This window comes from Sesamum indicum, linkage group LG10 (genome assembly GCF_000512975.1).
Source record: "Sesamum indicum cultivar Zhongzhi No. 13 linkage group LG10, S_indicum_v1.0, whole genome shotgun sequence".
NCBI classification, from domain to species: Eukaryota; Viridiplantae; Streptophyta; class Magnoliopsida; order Lamiales; family Pedaliaceae; genus Sesamum; species Sesamum indicum.
Window position 1 is genome coordinate 6,667,308 of NC_026154.1, and position 20,040 is coordinate 6,687,347.

At 35.2% G+C, this 20,040-nt stretch overlaps 2 protein-coding genes across 3 annotated transcripts; one reads left to right on the plus strand and one right to left on the minus strand.

Moving 5' to 3' along the window:
* LOC105172157 (crossover junction endonuclease MUS81) lies at positions 1,439–10,646 on the plus strand. Of its 2 annotated transcripts, XM_011093510.2 has the most exons (16): positions 1,439–2,346; positions 2,962–3,050; positions 3,160–3,238; positions 3,401–3,487; positions 3,580–3,705; positions 4,442–4,694; positions 5,007–5,211; positions 5,298–5,422; positions 6,082–6,230; positions 6,585–6,642; positions 6,929–7,087; positions 7,881–7,960; positions 8,217–8,288; positions 8,388–8,448; positions 8,985–9,071; positions 10,220–10,646. In XM_011093510.2, the coding sequence occupies exons 1-16, from the start codon at positions 2,153–2,155 to the stop codon at positions 10,322–10,324; spliced, it is 1,929 nt and encodes a 642-aa protein (XP_011091812.1). In that variant the 5' UTR covers positions 1,439–2,152; the 3' UTR covers positions 10,325–10,646. The 2 variants fall into 2 exon arrangements, with proteins under 2 accessions (XP_011091812.1, XP_011091811.1); XM_011093509.2 differs by having other exon boundaries at positions 1,441–2,346; positions 8,217–8,448; positions 10,220–10,643.
* On the minus strand, positions 15,355–18,283 carry LOC105172158. The gene is made up of 3 exons (XM_011093511.2): positions 16,448–18,283; positions 15,783–16,360; positions 15,355–15,688 (listed from the first exon to the last, which is right to left on the minus strand). Exons 1-2 carry the CDS (start codon positions 18,099–18,101, stop codon positions 15,798–15,800), a joined length of 2,217 nt encoding a protein of 738 aa, XP_011091813.1. The 5' UTR covers positions 18,102–18,283; the 3' UTR covers positions 15,355–15,688; positions 15,783–15,797.

The window sequence follows — 20,040 nt, forward strand, 5'->3', positions numbered from 1 at the left end:
CCTCCCCCCCCCCCCCCCCCCCCCCCCCCCCCCCGCCCGTGAAATGGAGAAATTGCTAAAAATTTACCTGTGTTAATTAAATAGTCATAAAAGACCCGTATAATTATAAATATGCAAAAAAGACTCTTTTTGTAAAAAAAAAAAAAAAACCCGAAGAGTTATTTACAAGTGCCTGACACGCGAATGGGATAACTTTTTGATAAATTTTCAACTTTTATTCCTTTTGAATTTATAAAATTATCCCTGTCTTTATTGTTTTTGATAAATTATTTATATTTGCTATATTTTATTGAAAAAAGGCATGATATGTGCTAAAAAAATAGTACTCATCAATATTTATATATAAAAAATATTATTACATCAAATGCAAATATTATACATATTTTATATATATTAATATCAAAATTTTAAGATTATTTGATATTATTTATAAATTTTTAAAACAACATGATTTTATTTCTAAAATATTTTTAGTTGATTTAATTTTTGTGTTAGATATTTTTTGAAATTATGTCTTCTTCACCAAATCGCCAGCCACCCTGCACCCCGCGCCTCCGCTTCTTCCTCTCGACCTCCACCTCCCGTGGTATATGGGTGAACATTGGCTAGCGACATTGAGTTATCGTCGCCCAGATCTAAGCCCTCCTAAATTTGTCGAAAGGCGAGCGATCGAGGCGACACCGAGTATAATTGTTATATATATAACTATATACATTTATGTAACTAACTGTGTGTAATTTATATATAAATACAAAATATATTTTATAAATCATTTAAATCTAGGCCATTCATCTTTAATGGAAAAGATCAATGACTACTAAAATAAAGACATAACAAGCAAATCACAATAAAAATTGACGTTTTTAAAGAGAAATGACAGAAGAGGTGCATGTGCATCATTTCAAAAAATATAGGAATTTTTTTGTATTCATTTTTAATACGGGAGGTTATTAGCCGAATTTTTAAAACACACGGAGCTTTTATGGAATTATTTCATAATGTTTGGATTCATTTTTTGAGTGTTTTGTTATGTTTTGTGAAAATAGAGAGAGAAAAACAAAAATAAACAAGTGTGTGTTAGAGATAGTATGTATGTTTGATTTTGTTTTTGGAGATAATTTAAAATAAGTATTATATATTTAATGTTGTGTTTTGGGAGACAAAAATTACTATTCGTTGTCAAATCATGTCTTTGGAGATAATTTAAAATAAGTATTATATGTTTAATGTTGTATTTTGGGAGACAAAAATTACTATTCATTGTCAAATCATGCCTTTTTTTATATATATTTATGTATATATATGTGTATATATATATGTATGTTTTTATGCTAAAACAGTTAAAAACACCTAAATAAGGTGTTTTTTAATGATGACAAATATTGGGTATGTTTTGACTTGTTTCGAAAATAAGTTGGAAATGAACAAGTCAAAAAATAAGTTGGAAATGAAAACAAACATAGTGTTTCTTTTTTTTAGGTTTTCTCCATTTTGCTTTAGCTTTTCGCAAAAGTTTAAAAAAAAACCAAAAATCTCAACAAATGGAAAACCCGAGGTCGTTTTTTTCAACTTCGGGACCGCCGCAACTCTCCAGCCCAAGTTCCCTCTGCAGCCCGTGCCCGCGCACCTACTTAACGCGCCGTAGTTCAACCACCGGCCATCTCCGCCTGATTTGCCTCGTGCCGCTAACGCCATCTTCGGCTGGCTCCAGCCTCCCGCACCCACCAGCGTCTCCCTCTCGGCCTACGCCACCCCCGCCCAAGTCCGCCGCGGGCCACCTCCCTATCCAGTCGCCGCCTCCAGGCTGCACAATCGACTGTGCTAGCCAAGCTTCTTCAAGAAACGTGTAATGAGATTTTTAATTCAACAATATTTGGTTAGGGTTGTAAATAGCTTGAGAATGAGGGTTATTTTAGGAAAAAAATTTAAGTTATTAAATGGGTTCATTTTGTAATGGAACTAAACCAAGGGGACCAAATTGCAATAATGTTTCCCCTACATCCTAGTTCTACAAGTTCAAATCAAGGAACCCTGGCGCCATTTTTATACAAATACATCTGAGGATGTATTCAGACTGCATGTCCTAGCGAAAACAAACCCAAATCGATCTGAATTCGCACCCCAAAAGCCTGGACCCACTGAAGTTGGGGAAATGGAGAATCGAAATAAGGCTGTATGCCCGGGAAACGAAGAGGTGGCAGCCTACTTGTTGAACAAGCGGCAAGAATTAGCGCAGAGTGCCAAGGGCATTTCAGAAAATATGGATATGACGCTTTCCAAGGCATATTCGAACATTTGCAATTGCAAAACCCCTATCAAAACCCTAAGGGACTTGTCCCAAATTAAGTGAGTGAAAGCTCTTCAATTTCTAATTTGCATGGTTAATTCATCATGTTATTCTTATATGGGGATTCATTTGGGAAATGGGGAATGAAAGAGAGTTCCTCGTGGAAAGATTGCGCCTTCATCTACTTTCGTAGCCTCTCAATTAGTTCTTAAGTGGTTTTTTTTTCCCTTGCATAAGTTGAATTTTAGTTTATCCTTAAAGATTAGTTTTTGTTCTTCTGGGTGTTCTCGTTGAGGAATGCTAAACACAAATTCTGTTTAAAGAAATTGTACTCTCCCTTTAACTGCTACAGGGCACATGATGGATTAACAAGTTGTATCTTGTTTGCCAGCAGCTCCGTTCTTGTGTGGTTTCAATTTACTCTCTAAATGAAGTTCTGTTCTTGTGACATCTGAGTAATTTTGTTCTAGAGAAATTTGGGCAATGAGAAGATATGTGTTACCTAAAAGTTCTGCGGAGTGATTGTAGATGTTAATTTTTTCTTTATTTCCTTTTGGAGTAATCCATTGGTATTGTATTCTAAGGTCAATATGGTTCTCTCCAATGTAGAGTAAGATCAGTGAAAGTAAACAAAAGAAATATTTTATTGATTGGAATCTTGTATGTGATTATAGGGGTGTAGGTAAGTGGATTTTGAAGCAAATGAAAGGGTTTTTTGAGACCGATTCTGGTTCTTCTGAGAACGATGAATTGACCAAAAAGGGTAAGTTCTGTAATACAATAAGATGAAAGATAAGGGTGTTTAGTGATTCAAACATATTGTTCCTTGTAATGGATTCTTGTCTGTGTACTTGACTACTTAACACTATTAGGAAATAAGAAAAAGGGACCAAGGCGCTATATCCCACAAAAGAATTCTGTCGCCTATGCCCTACTGATTTCACTCTTCAGGTAAATGGTGTTAGGGCCTTAATTGTCATATTTCTTTTCCCCTTTATAATTATAACTATTCCTTTTTATTTTATTTCTTTATATAATTTTGTGGTTTTCTTCATCTTAGACTAATTAACATTATCATTATGATCTTTTTTGTTTTCTTATCATCTGGATTAGGGGGACAGAAAATGGGAATGAATTTATGTGCAAACAGGAACTCATTGATGCGGCTGAAACAAGCGGATTGTCTCGTGTGCCAATTGCGTAATTTTGATGTTTTAATTAAAGAATGATCTCTGTACCTGGTTCTTGTATTAAGTTTTTTGTTTTCATCATGTTTTTGTTTCTGCATCTAGTCCAGAAAAGGCAAAAGGGAAAGCTGGACACTTTGGGAGCTCACCAAGGGATTGGTACAGTGGATGGAACTGCATGAAAACATTGATATCTAGAGGCCTTGTCGTGAAGTCGAGCTGCCCGGCTAAGTATGCTGGCTCAATCATTTTGTAGTCCCCTTTATTGCAATACTTTCCATGTCTAGTTTTGGAAACAGGTAATAAAAGAAGAGAGAATAACATAATCACCCTCTCCTACCCGCATTCATGATCCGTAATGCTTGTCAAATATACTTTGACGGGGGCCTTAGATCCATTCACATTGAAACAGAAGCTGTACAGAAGTACATGAAAAGAATGAACAAAAGCTGGTGGAGTGACATTTGTTGTCCACTGTCTGATATTTATGTGTCTAGTTCATGTGTGGTTTATCCCACTTTAATCTTTAGCCTGTGTACTTTCTGGGTTGAAATTGCATGAAATCAAAAGGTAAACCTATATTTATCACTTCAATAACAAGTGTTATCAATTGAGTAAAAATAATTTATTATCATCATTCAATGCTATACATCTTTTACATTCCACCATGTTGCTCAAGCAAGGGTTCCAACCTAAATTAGATATTCTTAGATAAACAAATAATGTTGAATTCTTGCAAGATTATCTCACATATAGTTGAGTTTATGCTGCATTTTATTTTCTATGAAGACAATAACAAAGGTACATAAAATGGGCAATATTCAGAAGCAGTAGCGTTCCATTTCACGCTCAGGGACTTGTTTGATAACAAATTAATGAACTGAAATGATGCACCCGTCTGTGACATTTTGATTTGGATATAGATCTAACTGTTAACTTTCTATGCTTCTGATGACTATGCATGCAGGTATATGCTGACTGAAGAAGGGAAGGAAGTAGCACGTGAATGCCTATTGAGGTCTAATATAAATGATGCAAATAAGAGTTTGGATGGTGTGGAAGGATGTCCGAACTTCAACCAAAGAAAAAAGTCGAGAGTGGATGTACAAGGTGACCCAGATGTAGAGTGTATTAATGGCGCTTCGGTTGGAAACGCGGCAGTTATTAATTTGAAGAAGCCGAAGATATCAATAGATGTGCCCACCGAATATCTTGATAAGGTCCATTCTGAATTCACTTGTATTGCAAGTTTCTTAGGGTTTGAACCTATTCAAGGGATCTCATCTTACTTTTATCATACTTTTTAGAATGAGTTCATTTATGTAGCTGATTCATGTTGGGTGACTGGGCCTTGTCAGCAGATAGTTTAAGCTAGTTATACAAAGACATCAATTTGTTTCTTTGCATCATATGGCACTTTATTATTTTTGTAATCCTCTTGCATCGTATGGCACTTTATTCTTTAATCTTTTCACTGTTCATTTTTCTTTCATTAACTAGTGCTTTCATGTTTTTCATTTTCTTTTTGGTAGTTTGTCAGCATGGGGTTTTCTAGGGAACAAATCATCCGTGCTTTCTCTGAGGTTAAAGAAACATCCCAAAGAAAGGAGATATCTTCACTTTGGCCATCTGTCCTTTGTCGCCTTCGAGAAGATGACATTTATGGTTCAACTTCTGTACCCAAATCTATGACTGATGACCATCATTCTATGCCATCATCAGACCAACATTCAAGTGGTAGTAATCTCTCTCTCCCCACCCCAACCCCCTACCAGAAGCTGGATTTTTCATTATTAGCTTATTTTTCTTGCCTTTTATCTCAGGTCAAGCAGGGTTGTATGCTGGTGAGAATATACAACCGCAAGATATTGCTGCATCTAGCAACCAAAAGTCAACCCTTCATGATTTTGCACGGAGATCATGTAATTTGAAAGCTTGCTCATCTACTGTAAGTTCTATTTTAGATTGCCAAAGGTGGTCTTGTACTGGCCTGTCCTTTTTTGGGTTGGGAACCGGTGGGGACAAAGTCCAGTAAATGGGAGATACCATGCTTTTTTATTAGAAAAAGGGGTGAGAAAGTAGGATTATGTCAGCTGTCCCTCCTTGCAAGCTTTTTCTTTCAATACAAAAGTTGGAGGGGCTTTAGCAGGCGAAGTACCAATAATATCCAATAAACCCGTATCAGACTGTGGACTAGGAAAAGAAGGATTTGGATATAATTGTAACTTACACGGTTTCTATATTCCTGATTACTCTCTTCCTCTTCCTCTTTTTCTCTCTCATTTTTCGTCCAGAACCCTGCCTTTTTTGTACTAAACTAGCTACTGTAAGAAACAGAGAATGTGCAAGCACCTTATAGATGGAGTTGCAAGACCATTTTGGGAATATTTGTGTGGCCTTTTTCTTTGATCATAATCTTGTGTATGAAAATTTGACATGGAAAATCAGTGTACGTGGTCTTTCTTTTTTGTTTATTTGTCATGTAAGCATTATAAAACACTGAAGAGATTGTATTCTGTTAGATTTGAATTCCATTTCACTAAATTAAGGAGCTTGTCTAATTTGGTTTTTAGATACTTTCTTCATGTTCCTATATGTGATGTTCAGGATTATGCTGTGAGCAAGCTCAATGTTCGAGGATCAGAACCTAAACCAAATACTTTAGCAATGCCTCCTTTGGCATTTGGGGAGAACTTTGGGGATGTATATGAAGTAGTTCTGATATTAGATAATCGGGAACAATTTGCTACGCAAGGGTCAGTGCAGCATAACTGTCTTAAGTTTGTATGCTTTCTGTGTGCTTTAAGTTTATTTTGGTGTCTTAATACAGCTGTTCAGTGTGAATTTGTTCATGGCCTTAAAGGTGTTATGTAATCTTATTTGCTCCTAACCATATGTTTAATTTTTGAGAAATACACATATATTAGCATAAAAATCATTTTGTTCTATATTCTCCCCTGCGACGACCCTTCAAACATTTGCCAGCTGCTTTCCTCCTGTTACTTCAGTTTCATGGCATGTGTTGCTGTATAATCTGATTCGTATAGACATTATTTCAGGTCCTCCTGCATTGATTTATAATTCTTATACTATCCTTCATGCTGTTACAGATCGCGTTCAAGGAAAATTATAGAGAACATATGTTCTCAGTTTCAAATTCAGATAGAGGTCAGCACAAGTTGTTGTGTTCTACCCCCAAGCAACTCAATCATCTTAGCTCTGATTTTGTTACTCACTTGCCTTTGCAGCCTGGCTTTGTTATATAGGTCCATAATGTCTTATAGCTGATGCAATATTTTTTCTTCAAATGCAAAATTCAGCACCTTCATTGCTGAATTGCGATCTTGACTGAAGTGGTATCATGTGTCCCTCATAGGCTGTTAGCCTTGCAATAAAGGCACATACATCCACACATTAATCTGGTTACATTATTTAACTTTTGACACTTTTATAGGTTAGAAGGTTGCCTGTGGGTGATGGCATTTGGGTAGCTCGCCATAAGTATCTTGGTAGTGAATATGTTCTTGATTTTATTGTTGAAAGGAAGAAGGTTGAGGACTTACGCCACTCAATAAGGGACAATAGATATCGAGATCAGAAAATGAGGCTGGTGGTAATGTTTCTTTCTTAAATTCCTTGCATCTGATCGTTGTTTTTAATAGATTGCTTTTCCTTTTTGTTCTCAGTTGATACTTTCTAAGTGTATATTCTCACATTATCAAACTATGGCCACATATTTTTGTTGGGAATGATATCTGGCATATGGTACCTTTTTTTCCTTATATTTGGTAAATGATGCATTTCAAAGTTTGAGCACATGAACACTAGATATAGAAGTAGCTGAAGTTGAAAAAAGAAATATGTATACATGAAGATGCATGCAATATTGGGACACCTAATTCTAATTACTAAATATATTTGTTAATTACAGAATAGCTTTTTCTACTTTTGTCCTCTAAAAAGATGTATGTTTTTGGCTTATATGAGGGCAGGAATATGGAAAGAAAAGTCCTCGACAGTGGTAGTTTTTCTCTTAGAATGAAGGTTTTAGTAGATGCCATTAATTTTTTCTTCTCTTGTTTAAGAAAAGTCAAGTGCCATACTGCCATAGCACAACCAATGGTGTCCAAAAGCTTCCAATTTTTATGTAATACAAGTATTTTCATCCAATTCTTTTATGATACAAAATCATCACTTCTCTTCTTTCATTTTCCACTTAAATGTGTTTCAGGCTTTTTAAACTTGAAAGCTGTCTGTTTGAGTTTGTGTATCTACATCTCCAAATTCTGTAAATTTTCCTAGAAAGTTATTTTTCCTCGTGCCTTGAGGGATCTGGCTGTGGTGTATGAATGATCATTAATATCTATCTTTCTTTTCCTTTGATAAATTTTAATGATATTTGAAAGAGATGTGGGCTTAAGAAGATGATATATCTGGTGGAAGGTGATCCAAATTCCTCTGAGGCAGCTGAAAGCATCAAAACAGCGTAAGCAGCACTGTGTAATCTGTTGTTTTATGATGTTTCTATATCAACCTTTCTTTTAATATAAATCATCCTTTATGGAAAATGGAGTTTAACTACAAGAAAAGACCTAATTATCATGTCGGGAGAGGAGTAAACATATTTCCTACTGGGAGTTTATCCTTGTAATTGATTTCTACTCATATTTATGTAGTCTTCTTATAGTGCATCATAGTTTCGTTAGAGTTTTTTTAGGGCTTATGTAAGTTGCTTGTGACAGTTGCTTCACGACTGAGATCTTGGAGGGGTTTGATGTGCAAAGAACAAGTGGCTTAGCAGACACATTGAAAAAGTATGGTTATCTTACTCGATCAATAAACCAATACTACAAATCTCTGGATTCTGAGCAGAAGTTTGCTGGGGTTTGCCCTCCTTTTGACGAATTTATCAGAACATGCGAGGAGTTGGACAAAATGACAGTTAGTGATGTATTTGCAGTCCAACTCATGCAGGTATCAGTGATATTCAAGACATACAGGCAATATGATTGTGTTATTTTGCTAGCCTACATGTATGTGACTGTTCTCGTGAAGCCTTTTTTTTTTAAATACTATCTCCAGACAATAATAAAGCTAGCGATAACGCAAGTGACTCTTGGCTATATGTATGTTTATTACTTTATTTTGTTCTTTTACTTCTGCCTTTTTTTTCTGCTTAACTTGACCACCCCCGACCCTTGTTTTATATTTTTGCCGTCCTACTTTTTCTAGTGGTTGGGAAGGAGGGATTCCTCAGAGTTAGCACATAGACCTAGCAGGTAGAGATGGTAAAACAAAAATCTTATTGCTGAATGAGTATTGATTTGAAACTTCCATGAGTGGAGTAGTGCTATGCTGGTTGGACTCTGCAATCCAACCCAGCTAGCAGTTACACAGTTCTCGATGTAAAGAAGTTTGACAAAAAGGTCGCATGAGACCATCACATGCTTGTTTTGTCAGTTACATAAGATGGAAGAATTTGATAATCTTTTTGTATTTTCTAAATACAGGTTCCACAAGTAACTGAGGACATTGCTCTTGCTGTTTTGGATATGTATCCGACATTGCTCTCTCTTGCTCGTGCATACTCTCTCCTGGTAAGTTTTCTGTCATTATGATGATACAGCATTACAGTTTACCAAAGGTTTCAGAAATCTTGATTTTTTAATTGTCTATTTCTAGATTAGTATTCATTAGCCTAAGTTATCTTTTCCTTTTACTGCTGATATTCCTTCCCACTTCCATCTGTCCCTTGATGGCCAATGCCACAAAGCACTCTCTTCTGAGATCCAGAGTCTAATTAGTGTGAATAACAAATTACGGTTGAAAGTCATCTCTGCATAAATTAAACTCGACTACAGTCTGATGTTGATAAGAGAAACAGAGAAAGAAAATTTTCAAGTTCCTTAGGAAGTTTGGCTATTAAAAACATATGTAGTTGAGATGTAAGTTTGTTCCAAGTAACCATATATTTGACTTATATCCTTTCAGGCAACAACATTTTCTTTCAGTTAGTAATAAATTTTAGACGAGATCACCTTAATGGAGTGAAGATACTATATTTTCATCAGTGAATTATCTTTCAACTTGTAAGACTGACTCCAAATTTAGCAGTTCAGCTTTAACCATTTTCTGCAATTCAATGCTAAGTCCCTAACTCTTGATCCACACAAACGATCGTAGTTTCACATCATATATATCTGATCTTATTTCCAGAAGGCTCCAGGCTTATGTCAATAAGAGGCCCTCTGGTCATGTTAGATCTTTAGATGTAACAGTTGTACTCAACCAAATCTTGTTAAAATTTGCAAGTACTACGATTGCATGGTCAAGTAAGGCTGAGAACGTAACTGAATTTGAAACATGACTTGCAAAATGTAGATTGATTTTGTTGTATTTTCAGATTACTTGGTGATGCATCGTTAATGTTTCCTCCCTTGTTTGTTCTTCATGATTATACCATTTCTCCCTGTATTTGTGTAAATACACATCCAATAATGTTCTCTCATCGAAATCTTGTTAGTTTTGGTGAAGTAACGGGGAAACAGTTCTTGTACATAAAAAAACCTCATGTTGGTAATTAATCAATTGAATTGGCAAAATCTAACATGAAAATTGTTTAGCGATATTAGTTTTATTTATGCATGTGCAGCAATCATTGGTGCGGAAGGATGTATTAGAATTCACTAGATTTTCAAAAGCATGTATGTGCCTTTATTTATTTGAATTTTTCTACTTCGTCTAGGATGGTGATGTTTTTGCCCAAGAGGAAATGCTTAAGAGACAGAGTAACAACTTGATCAATGGGTCTGCCAGCAAAAATATTTTCTACCTAGTTTGGGGCACCTAGTTTGGAATTTTCCACCTACACATGTATATGCTTGTGTGTTTCTGGGTTGATAAGTTGGGACTTCAACTGTAAAGGTTCTCCGCGAAAGAAGAGGGAATGCATGTGTTGCTTTTATTACAGTTTCACTGTAAGAATCAATGTAAATAAATTTATTTAGATGTGAATAAGATTGTAGCTAAGTTGCTTGAGAAGAGCCTTACAACCGCGGCTTACCTTTCAAACATTTCATTCTGTAGCTAAAAGAAACAATTTGGTAAGTTCTTGTTGATGGAACTCATGTGTCTATTCTTTCCTTCCCTTTGTCTTTTAACATTCCATGTCTTCTATGTCCTCACCTAAACAAATATTTCGTTTTATTCCCATGCTTTTATGTGATTGTGTACTCTATATCATTCCATTAACCTCATATATGGTGTACTATAAGTGACCTTGTGTCGTTACTATCATATATGGCGATACCATACTAGGGAACATGAACCTTAGATCTATTGATTAGAAAGAAAATAATGTAGGCCGGAGCATAGATGATTGTATGTTGCTCGAAATGGTTGTTACACATGATGGTTGATGAGGTTGAGGGGTAGTGTGAATAATTAGATCAAAACCTCCATTTACGGCTCTGTTGTAACAACGATTGGGTGAGTTTATAAAAGCTCTTTATGACATTCTATAAGATTTTTTAAAAATAAAAAAAAGTTAGGAGTTTATAACCGTTTATAACCTTTTTATAAAGACTAAGAAATCTTCAATTTATTTTTTAAAATTTAGAAAAAAATCCTTAGACTAACAAAAAACAAAAAAAATGTTATTAATAGTAAGCTCTATCAAATTATTTTATTCAAATACTTTAAAATCTTAATTTAGAATAAGATTTTACATCCAACGAGCTTTAAAAATATTTTATAAGATTGTTAGGGAAGTTGAAAGATTGAAATATCTCCTTTGACTATGAGATATTAATTTAATTTTAGTTTAAAACTTTTAGATTGTTTTAATTTATTTTAGAGCACATAATAAATTTAATTTATCTTTATTCGTCTTCGACAATTAAACCCCATTGAATTTATCCAATATGCTAAACTTAATCAACACAGGCAGAATTGTTTTGACTAACGAACCAGCAACTTCACACTATAAAAGTTGTCTTTCATGAGAAATGGATATCCCATTCCAATTTAACCCGATAGTTAGCAGATTGGAGAATGTTGACGTCGAGAGTCTCTGTGTCAAAACCGGAGAAGCTGTTGCAATAAGCTCCGTACTTCAATTGCATTCTCTTTTGGCAGCTGACGATGAGATGCTCCAAAGGCATCCCCCCTCATTCAGCATGAGTCCAAATGCGGAACACACACAGAGAGCGTTGCATGCGAATCCATGCACTTTTACCGACTTTCTTGGAAAGGACGTGATCAGTGCATATAGTGCCAGCCCCTATTCTACCTCGACTTCACCGATATCTTTGGCCGCCACCTCGCCAAAAATGACGAGTTTTCTACATGCCCTATAGGGTCTTTTGCCAAATGGTTGTGACCGAGCAAGAATCAAACCATAACAGACACAGTTTGATGGACCGAATCACAGAAGCATCGAACCAATCAAGAATATAGTATCATCTGAAGGTCTTGACAGAAGGACGATAGATGAGAAGCTCGAGAAGTGGTTTCCTAGGCTTGAGTTGGCTGGTTTTGGTAAGGTGCCTTTAAGTTACCATGTAATGCTGCCGGCAAGGAGATTGTTGACGAGTTATAACTTAGACGGATATAAACTTAAAGAGGAAAATGGCTGCTTCATGATCTGCTGGCAGGATCAGCCACTTTTCTCAGTGTCAGCGCGGCGGTGTAGGCGGCATAGTTGATCTTAGCATCAGAAGCAGATAGTGATCAAAGTGATCTTTGTGTGCTATGCGTGAAGGATTTGAAGTAACCTTCTTCCGTTGCTGCCCAACACATAATGTGGTGAGGGTTGTATGACATGCATGTATTTGCTATATACCTTGTGGCAATTAAGATTTTTCTGCAGTTTATTTGCTTAAATCTTCATGGGCTGTACAAAGTATGAATTAGCTTCACAGAGCAAGAACATCAACACCCCAGCAGCAGGCCTCTGCTTACATTTCACAAAAGTTTATATATTTAGATGATTACTCTTTTCAAACAAACATAAAATTACAGCTACATCTTTAGAGTAAATTACATCTACTTCCCATGACGTTTCGTATAATTACGATGACTTTCTCGTTATTTGAGAAATTATAACAACGCTCCTGAATTTAACGGTCGTTTAACAATGAGCCTATTCCATTAGTCTGCTGTTGGTTTTCTTTCTTTGTGGTGAACCGACAAAAATATCTTTTTAGATTATTAATTATATTTTTGCATATCTTTTTGAATTTTACGGGCTACTATAGTCATTGGCATATGATGCGTAATTGTTATGTTAATATGTACAATTGGATGAAATTGTATGATTTTTACCAATTAATTTGGAAGGAAAGGCTGTGCAAAATCTACTTAAAGTAACAAACAATCCCTACACTTTTAATGCAGACATAAAAAAGATATTACAAATATATAAAATATGACATTTCAAGGCAGCAAAAATAATCAATGATAATGTAGTAATTTATCCTTGTCGTTCAAGGGCTTCACAAATTATTTTCAAAATCAGATGAATATTTATAATTTTTCAAACAATAAGGAAGTAATTGTAATTATATCAGACCTCAAGGAGATAGCTGTAATTTATCAAACTAACAAAAGTTTTAATTAAACTTAAAATGAAAAAATCATCAAAAAAATTCTTTAAATTATATATACATATAAAACATAAGGGCAATATTGTCCAAAAATTTAATTATAGGGGTAAGTGTTACATTTATTAATTTAAAGGAAAATATTACATCACGAATAGTTAAGGGGAGCAAAGTGTATTTTATCATATAAAGTAAGTAAAAAAATAAAATTATTATATCCCAATTTTATTCCCACATTTATCTATCAACGTTTTCCCAAACAAGGCCTAGCACTTGTGAATAAAGCAGCTCCCATGACTCCCTAATTATACATTACCTGATAATATTTCAAAAAGGCCAAAATGTCGTTTATAGCCCTTTAGATGTTGATTTTATACCATTTAGTCCATAATCTTTAAATTGTGGCCTTAAAGAACCTATCGTTAAATTGCATTCCTTTAGTCTTTTGGGTCACTTTTTAATGAAAACTTAAGGGTAAAATTGTCCATACAAAACAAAAGCTACCAAATATTTTAGTGCTCAATTAAGTTTATCAAAAAATTATAAAATTAAAAAGGGATAATAACACTTGTCTTTTCTGAATTTTTGTGTAATTATACCCTCAGAGATTTGGTATAATTATACATAGACCTTATGTTGGTTGAAAAACTACATCTAGTACCCATGAGGTTTGTTTCTATCTAACAAATAAGTACCCCCATTAATCAAAATTCATTGAATTTGATTGTATAAACAAAAAAAATTCAAATAAAAATCTATATTTACCCCGATTAATTTATTATTAATTTATTACAGGTCAAATAAATCTTTTTACAACCAAATTAAACTCATTCATTGATGAAAATATTATTTCTGAGTGTTCGTTGTTTAGTATTTCAAGAACTGGGAACAATAATTTTGCATTAGAATCAAGCTTAAATTTTTTCAGTTGATGTTGTAGAACTTTGCAGCACAACAAGTTTATGTGTGCTGCAGAAATTCGTCAAAACAACCTTGATCCTACTACAATTTAACGTTGATTATTGTAGGATTAAAGCCAGTTTTAGTCCTCTAACTTCAAGTAATTCTCATTTTAGTTCTGTAACTTACTAGGATTCTATTTTAGTTATCTATAACTTAAAAAAGCTCAATTTTAATACACATTTGATCAGAAATTTGCTTCAGTCACATGACCTTCACGTGATTTTTTAAATTGGGGGTTTCATTTTTCATGTGGATTCAGAAAAATTATTTAGAAGTCGAAAAGAACTTATTACAACTTGTATTTTATAAAAAAAAAAAAACATAGGAATCCTCTCATATCACACGATGATATATGACAATATCTTTTAAATTAATATGTTTTATTTTACTAAAAACACATTACTTGAATAAGAAAATTTATATTGTATTAAAAATTTATTTTAAAAAATGCCAAAAACATGATGATATATGTTTAATGGTTATTTACGAAATATTGTTCTACAGAAAACACTTAATAAATAATTCAATATTGAATTTTATATAAAATTTACACTATTATATATAAGAAGATTGTCATTAAAATATCATTATATAACTTCAAATTTATGGAAGTATTATAAAATTGATAAGCTTCCTGTGCTTCATCATAAATGCATTACTGGAAAAGAGAAAAGAATCGAAAGCAAAAACGATTGTTAGCGAACCGTCACAATTCAATATTTGCGACGGAGGTTGTGGATGATACCTCACCAAAATCGTCGCAAAACAAAATTCGTTGCAAGGCTTTATGACTGTTGGGGGTCAGTTAGTTTCAGATAGTTATTCCGTCGCTCATTTTTGACAAATTTTTCAACCACTAAGGCGTACCTATCAAATGAAATCCGTTGCAAGGCTTTGCAACGGATTAATCTAAAACCTCCTATATGAAATTACAATGAGAACACAATTCTAGAAAGGAGGAAGTATGTAAATGGTATGTTGTGAACTGTGAGTGGTGAGAGTTGGATGGTCAGATTTGCTCTATTTGAATAAATGCACTGTATGACCTCAATGAATTGGTAGATAACACCGAGTTTGGTCGAATCAAACCGACCATACTTAACTATGTAATTAGTTACTTTACCTGAATTGTACATCAATCACAAAGCAAGTGTATTACAATTGTCATATAATTAATTCAATTTTGGCCGAGCGAAATCCAAGCTAGAATTTCCCTTCTACATTACTCTCAGTAGTACTGGGGACATTCTAAGTTAAAGAATCAATTAGCATCCCCAAGTGTGTTAGTTCTACCATGCGGAGGGAGGCCGTCTCCTACATCAACGATACGATGATTGACATTAATGTTCTTAATCCAACAAACATCAGCTTATACAACACACAACCACCAGTTATGGTTAAGGTACACTCTTGTTATGGAAAAGGACACAATAAAGAAACCAAAACACCACACAACTCTCCCTAAACTTCTAGCACATAAGAAAGCACTTGATTGTTTAACATCGACTCTTGATCATTGTTGCATTGCGCATCTTTTTCTCCAACTTCAAGAGAGCCAACATGCACTGTTTCTAACTGGGCCGACGTTCTTCAGGTCTTCTTGTTTAGAAACCATCTTCATCAAAGCTGGTTCTTCAGCCTCTCCTGCACTGCAATAAGGAGTGCGTTGGTGGAATGATTTTGGCAACAACGAAATTAGATTGTTGTAAGATTTAGTCTTGGTATGTGATTTTAAGAATTTACCAGCAAATGGTCATATCAGTTGCATGCCTGAATTGGTCTCGCATGGTCAAATGCTGAAGTATGCCTTGTGTGGAGATCGCATTTGGTTATCGGCATGACTTTCTCGAATGCTTCAACAAGCAGTGCGACCTTTCTCTTCCGAGCTGGAGCAAGTTTTGTGACGGCTTGTCTGAGTGCATAGTCTACCATCCACTCCTCTGCGTTCTTCCTTCCGTCCAGCTCTTGATGCCTAAGATCAACCTTCTCCGTCTCTGGATCAGGCTCCAGAGGCAAGAAATTTGGTGCTCGTGGATCGAAAGCTCCCAGTTCCTCCCCATCCAGGATCTGCTTCTTGCATTTGGTTGTCGCTTGAGCCAGGCCAGTGTCTTCAGCTTCTTGATTTGCCTCATTCCCTGCTTCAACTTTATGAATTCTTTGGCGTTCGCCTCCAGTCGATGTCAACTGAGCAAACTCTGAATCAGTTTCCCTTGCTGGATCTTCAGTGCTCGAAGTCATGATATTTTCAGTATTGCTGCTCAGATCTTCATCAGATAACTCAGTCTGAGCCTGACAGCCTTCAGACACTTCATGTCCTGCTACTGCAATCGCATTCTCAGTCAGAAGAGATTAGGTAATCAAATGAAGTTAGCTGCTCAGATACAGTGTAGTAAATTAGTAATCTATACCTAGATGAAAACCGATTCCTGCGGTCTGATTGCATTCAAACAAGATATGATTCTTATAATCAGAAGCTGGTTCTGGTTCTTCCAGTGAGACTTCACCAATTGCTGAAGTCTCCATATTGTTCAAGCCCTGCAGATACTCATATGAACTGATGGATTCGCTGTCACTGCTACTTGAAAACACATCCGTGTTCAAACTCTCTTCGTCGAAGGACTCTTGTGGCACATCATCAGCAGAAAATTCATCAAAACAGCCACCTTTGTTGTCTGACTCAACCATGAACTTGTTGTGGGTGACGTGATTTTCAAATTGGCCTGCTTCAGGATCAGGTTCTAACTCCATTTCAGGTGAGTGCTCATAATCATAATCAACATACAGAGCAGAGTGATGCCCTGTCTCCCAGTCCATATCAGAGGCTTCAGAATCTAGCTCATAAAAGTTAACCCTCGGCATGCTTTCCCCTTGAACCGAAGGTGGTGGAGAGACTCCATCATCAATTTCATCCTCCTGATTCTGTTCCGAGAAGCATGTTCTGCCAACGTCTATCGAATCAGCATATCCATTTCCATCAACAGTTTCATCAGCATCAACTTCATAGCAAATTGCTGCATCTGAAAGTCCCTCCAGAGAGCGTTCTTCTTGATCTTCTGCCGCTGTTTCATCGCTCCCATCAATCCCAGTATAATAAGCAGTATCTCCCTTTTCCTTACTGAATATCTCAACAAAGAAATCTGTCTCCTTCTCGTCCTCGTCTCTCTGCAGACTAGTCCCTGAGCAATTCAAAGACTCCTGCATCACGAGCTTCTCATCAAACTTTACACCGTCTGCAACACACGTTACTCGCCTTGGCGATAGACATCCCAACTTCAAGCCCCTCTGATTCTTGATCATCCGCCTCCTTGCCGACAAGAAGCACTTCAGCGGCGGCAACGGAGCATGCTTATGGCCATTAAGAGAACAGTATGTATATGGGCAGACCTTAACAGCAGAAGTACCCTCTGCTTCTGTTCCCCCAGGATTAAGACTGAGGTAATCAGGAAACTTACAATCTTTCAAAGTTGATGAGCAAGTTGCTCTCTGGGCATCCAAATTTTCACACAAAACAACAGGGGAACATTTCCTCACAGAAGCCCTCGCCGGTTTAAAGCTAGGATTCTTCGTCAAAGTCCTCATCATTTTCAAACTACCTGTCCGAGAAAACGTCTTCGTTGCTTTGTTACCAGACGCCAAGCCAAGTTTCAAATTCTTTGAACCCTTTCCCTGCAAACTTGAACTCACAGGACTAGTTTGAGGACTTCTGGTACTCACCTCCTTTCTCGCATCAGAACTGGTTGTGGGCTTCATGTAATTCGGCGTCACGGCAAAGGAACCGCCAGGCGACGCCTTCTGCGGCGTCACGGCACCCGTCGGCCTGGCCGGCGACTTTTCCGGGCTGTTCATGTAATTCAGTGTTCTGGCCATTGAACTGACGGGCGACGGCTTCCGAGGCGTCACGGCAGCCGTCGGCGGCGGCTTCCCTGGCTGCTTCGACGATCCCGATTTCTTCATTTTCTTGGTCAGGTCTGCTGCGCCCCTGGGCTTCAAATCCTGGTGGTGGAACAGGTTTTTCTCGGGTTTAAGATGATCTGGCTTGACGGGCAGCTTTCTTTGCACCATCTCAACAGGTTTGGGTTTCCGTGGTGCTGGGGAAATCCAGCACCGGAAGAAAAGAGGTTTGAACTTTGAAGGAATCGAAATTGGGAGTTATGGTTTTGGAATTGCTTTTGGTTGAAGTGGAAGGAGTGGGGTTGTCTTCTTGCGTTGTATTTCCGATTGGCGTATGGAATTTGAATAAGGCTGAGAGAACTATTGGATGCTGACATGCACTAACCAACCCTTTCGGCCCGACTATATATCCTACGATTCATGTACATGTACAGGTCAAGAAAAATAATTAATTATATATCAAGTGTGATATAATTGCTTTGTAATTAATTTGATTTGACAAAATCTAATACAAACCAAGAATATTTCATATATATCCGCACTATTTATGATGACAAGATCCCCGAAATAGCAAGTGTGATACAAATGCTTTGTAATTTATTTGGTTCGATCAAATTTAGTACATACCAAAAAATTCCTATATATATCTGCATTATTTATTATGACAAGATCCCTGAAATAACTACATCAATTGGTAAAAAAATTATTGACAAATCGAGTAAATTATCTCAATATTTTTTAAATTAAATCTAATTATATAAATATTTATTTTTTATAAAATTACAGATTCATCCCGTCAGAGATTATTAGTGTAACGTAGCAAGCGTACGTACTTAAGTTTGAATTATTGAATCATTAATGTTTTTCATATGTTAATTATATAAATACATCAATATCTCAATAAATCGAACCATATATTAATTCAATTAATGCGTCATATAACTAAAAATAATAATATAAATTTATATAAGGTCAAATAAACAGCAATATATTTTATGAGACTCGAATTTATAAGCTCGAACCTGATTATAAAATTTCAATTTTTAAATATTAGGCTAAGATATAATTGAATATTGAATAATTAGTTGTCTAACTAATTCTTGTATGACTCATCTGGTCATTGAAAGCATCCCACATGTGGAAAATTATATTTTTTAGGATTAGCCATAAATTTATATCCCATGTGTGTTTATAATTTATTCTTTTATTATATGAAATAGAGTAAAATTAAATTAAAAACTGACAAGAGCTAATAATTTTTTAAATATTTTACATTAATTATATATATATATAAAAATAAAAAAATGATCGCGCATTTTGTAAGAATAAGTATGACGAGGGTATTTCAGTCAATACATATTTCGCCGATTAAAATGTACGCTATCAAATCCTCTCTTACACTAATAAATAGTGTAGATAAATATCCTATAACTTTGAATTATCTAAAATACCCTTACCAATATTTTTTTTTCCTTTCACAAATACCATATTTTTTTATAAATTAATTTAATTAATAATTTTTTTCGTTTTAGTTTATCTATTAATTTCGATTGGATATAAATTTATCTTTTTTTATTTAATTAAATAAGTATAACAAAAGTTAAATTATACACACAAATCGAGTGCGATTTACTTCCTAATTTTAAATAATTTGATTCAATTAATATGATTGATGAATTCAATCAAAAGAAACAAATAAAAAAGTATTAATAATTGGGAGTTTCATTATGTTGGAATACCTTTTCATATGATAAATTTTGAATATCATATGAGGAGTGTGCTTTGACCTTGAGAAAAATAAACATCAGTTTTTGTTATAATCAGGACATAGACAGCTAGAGCTTTATCTCACTTGCCAAACAACACATATTAATATTATATGATTTTATTGATGCCCTTAATTTATAGTCTGTTTATATAAATATTTTTAATCTTTGTATAATTATGGAAATAAGTCGTAACCGTGAAAAAATAGGGATAGTTTATGTTTGACATTTTTAGGGGTATATGTGTAATTTTTTAAACAATATGATGGTTTGTGTAGATGATATTGATATTTTTTTATAGATGTATGTGTAACTATCCAAGAGAGGGGAATAGCTTATTTGAA

What these genes read in the sequence shown, in the direction of transcription:
- LOC105172157 (XM_011093509.2), top strand. Translation starts at nt 2,153, where the DNA reads ATGGAGAATCGAAATAAGGCTGTATGCCCGGGAAACGAAGAGGTGGCA. An exon ending in AGGGACTTGTCCCAAATTAA is followed by an intron (nt 2,347 to 2,961) that starts GTGAGTGAAAGC and finishes ATGTGATTATAG; the next exon opens with GGGTGTAGGTAAGTGGATTT. An exon ending in AAGTCGAGCTGCCCGGCTAA is followed by an intron (nt 3,706 to 4,441) that starts GTATGCTGGCTC and finishes CTATGCATGCAG; the next exon opens with GTATATGCTGACTGAAGAAG.
- LOC105172158 (XM_011093511.2), bottom strand. Translation starts at nt 18,101, where the DNA reads ATGGTGCAAAGAAAGCTGCCCGTCAAGCCAGATCATCTTAAACCCGAG. An exon ending in AGGAATCGGTTTTCATCTAG is followed by an intron (nt 16,361 to 16,447) that starts GTATAGATTACT and finishes ATGCGATTGCAG; the next exon opens with TAGCAGGACATGAAGTGTCT.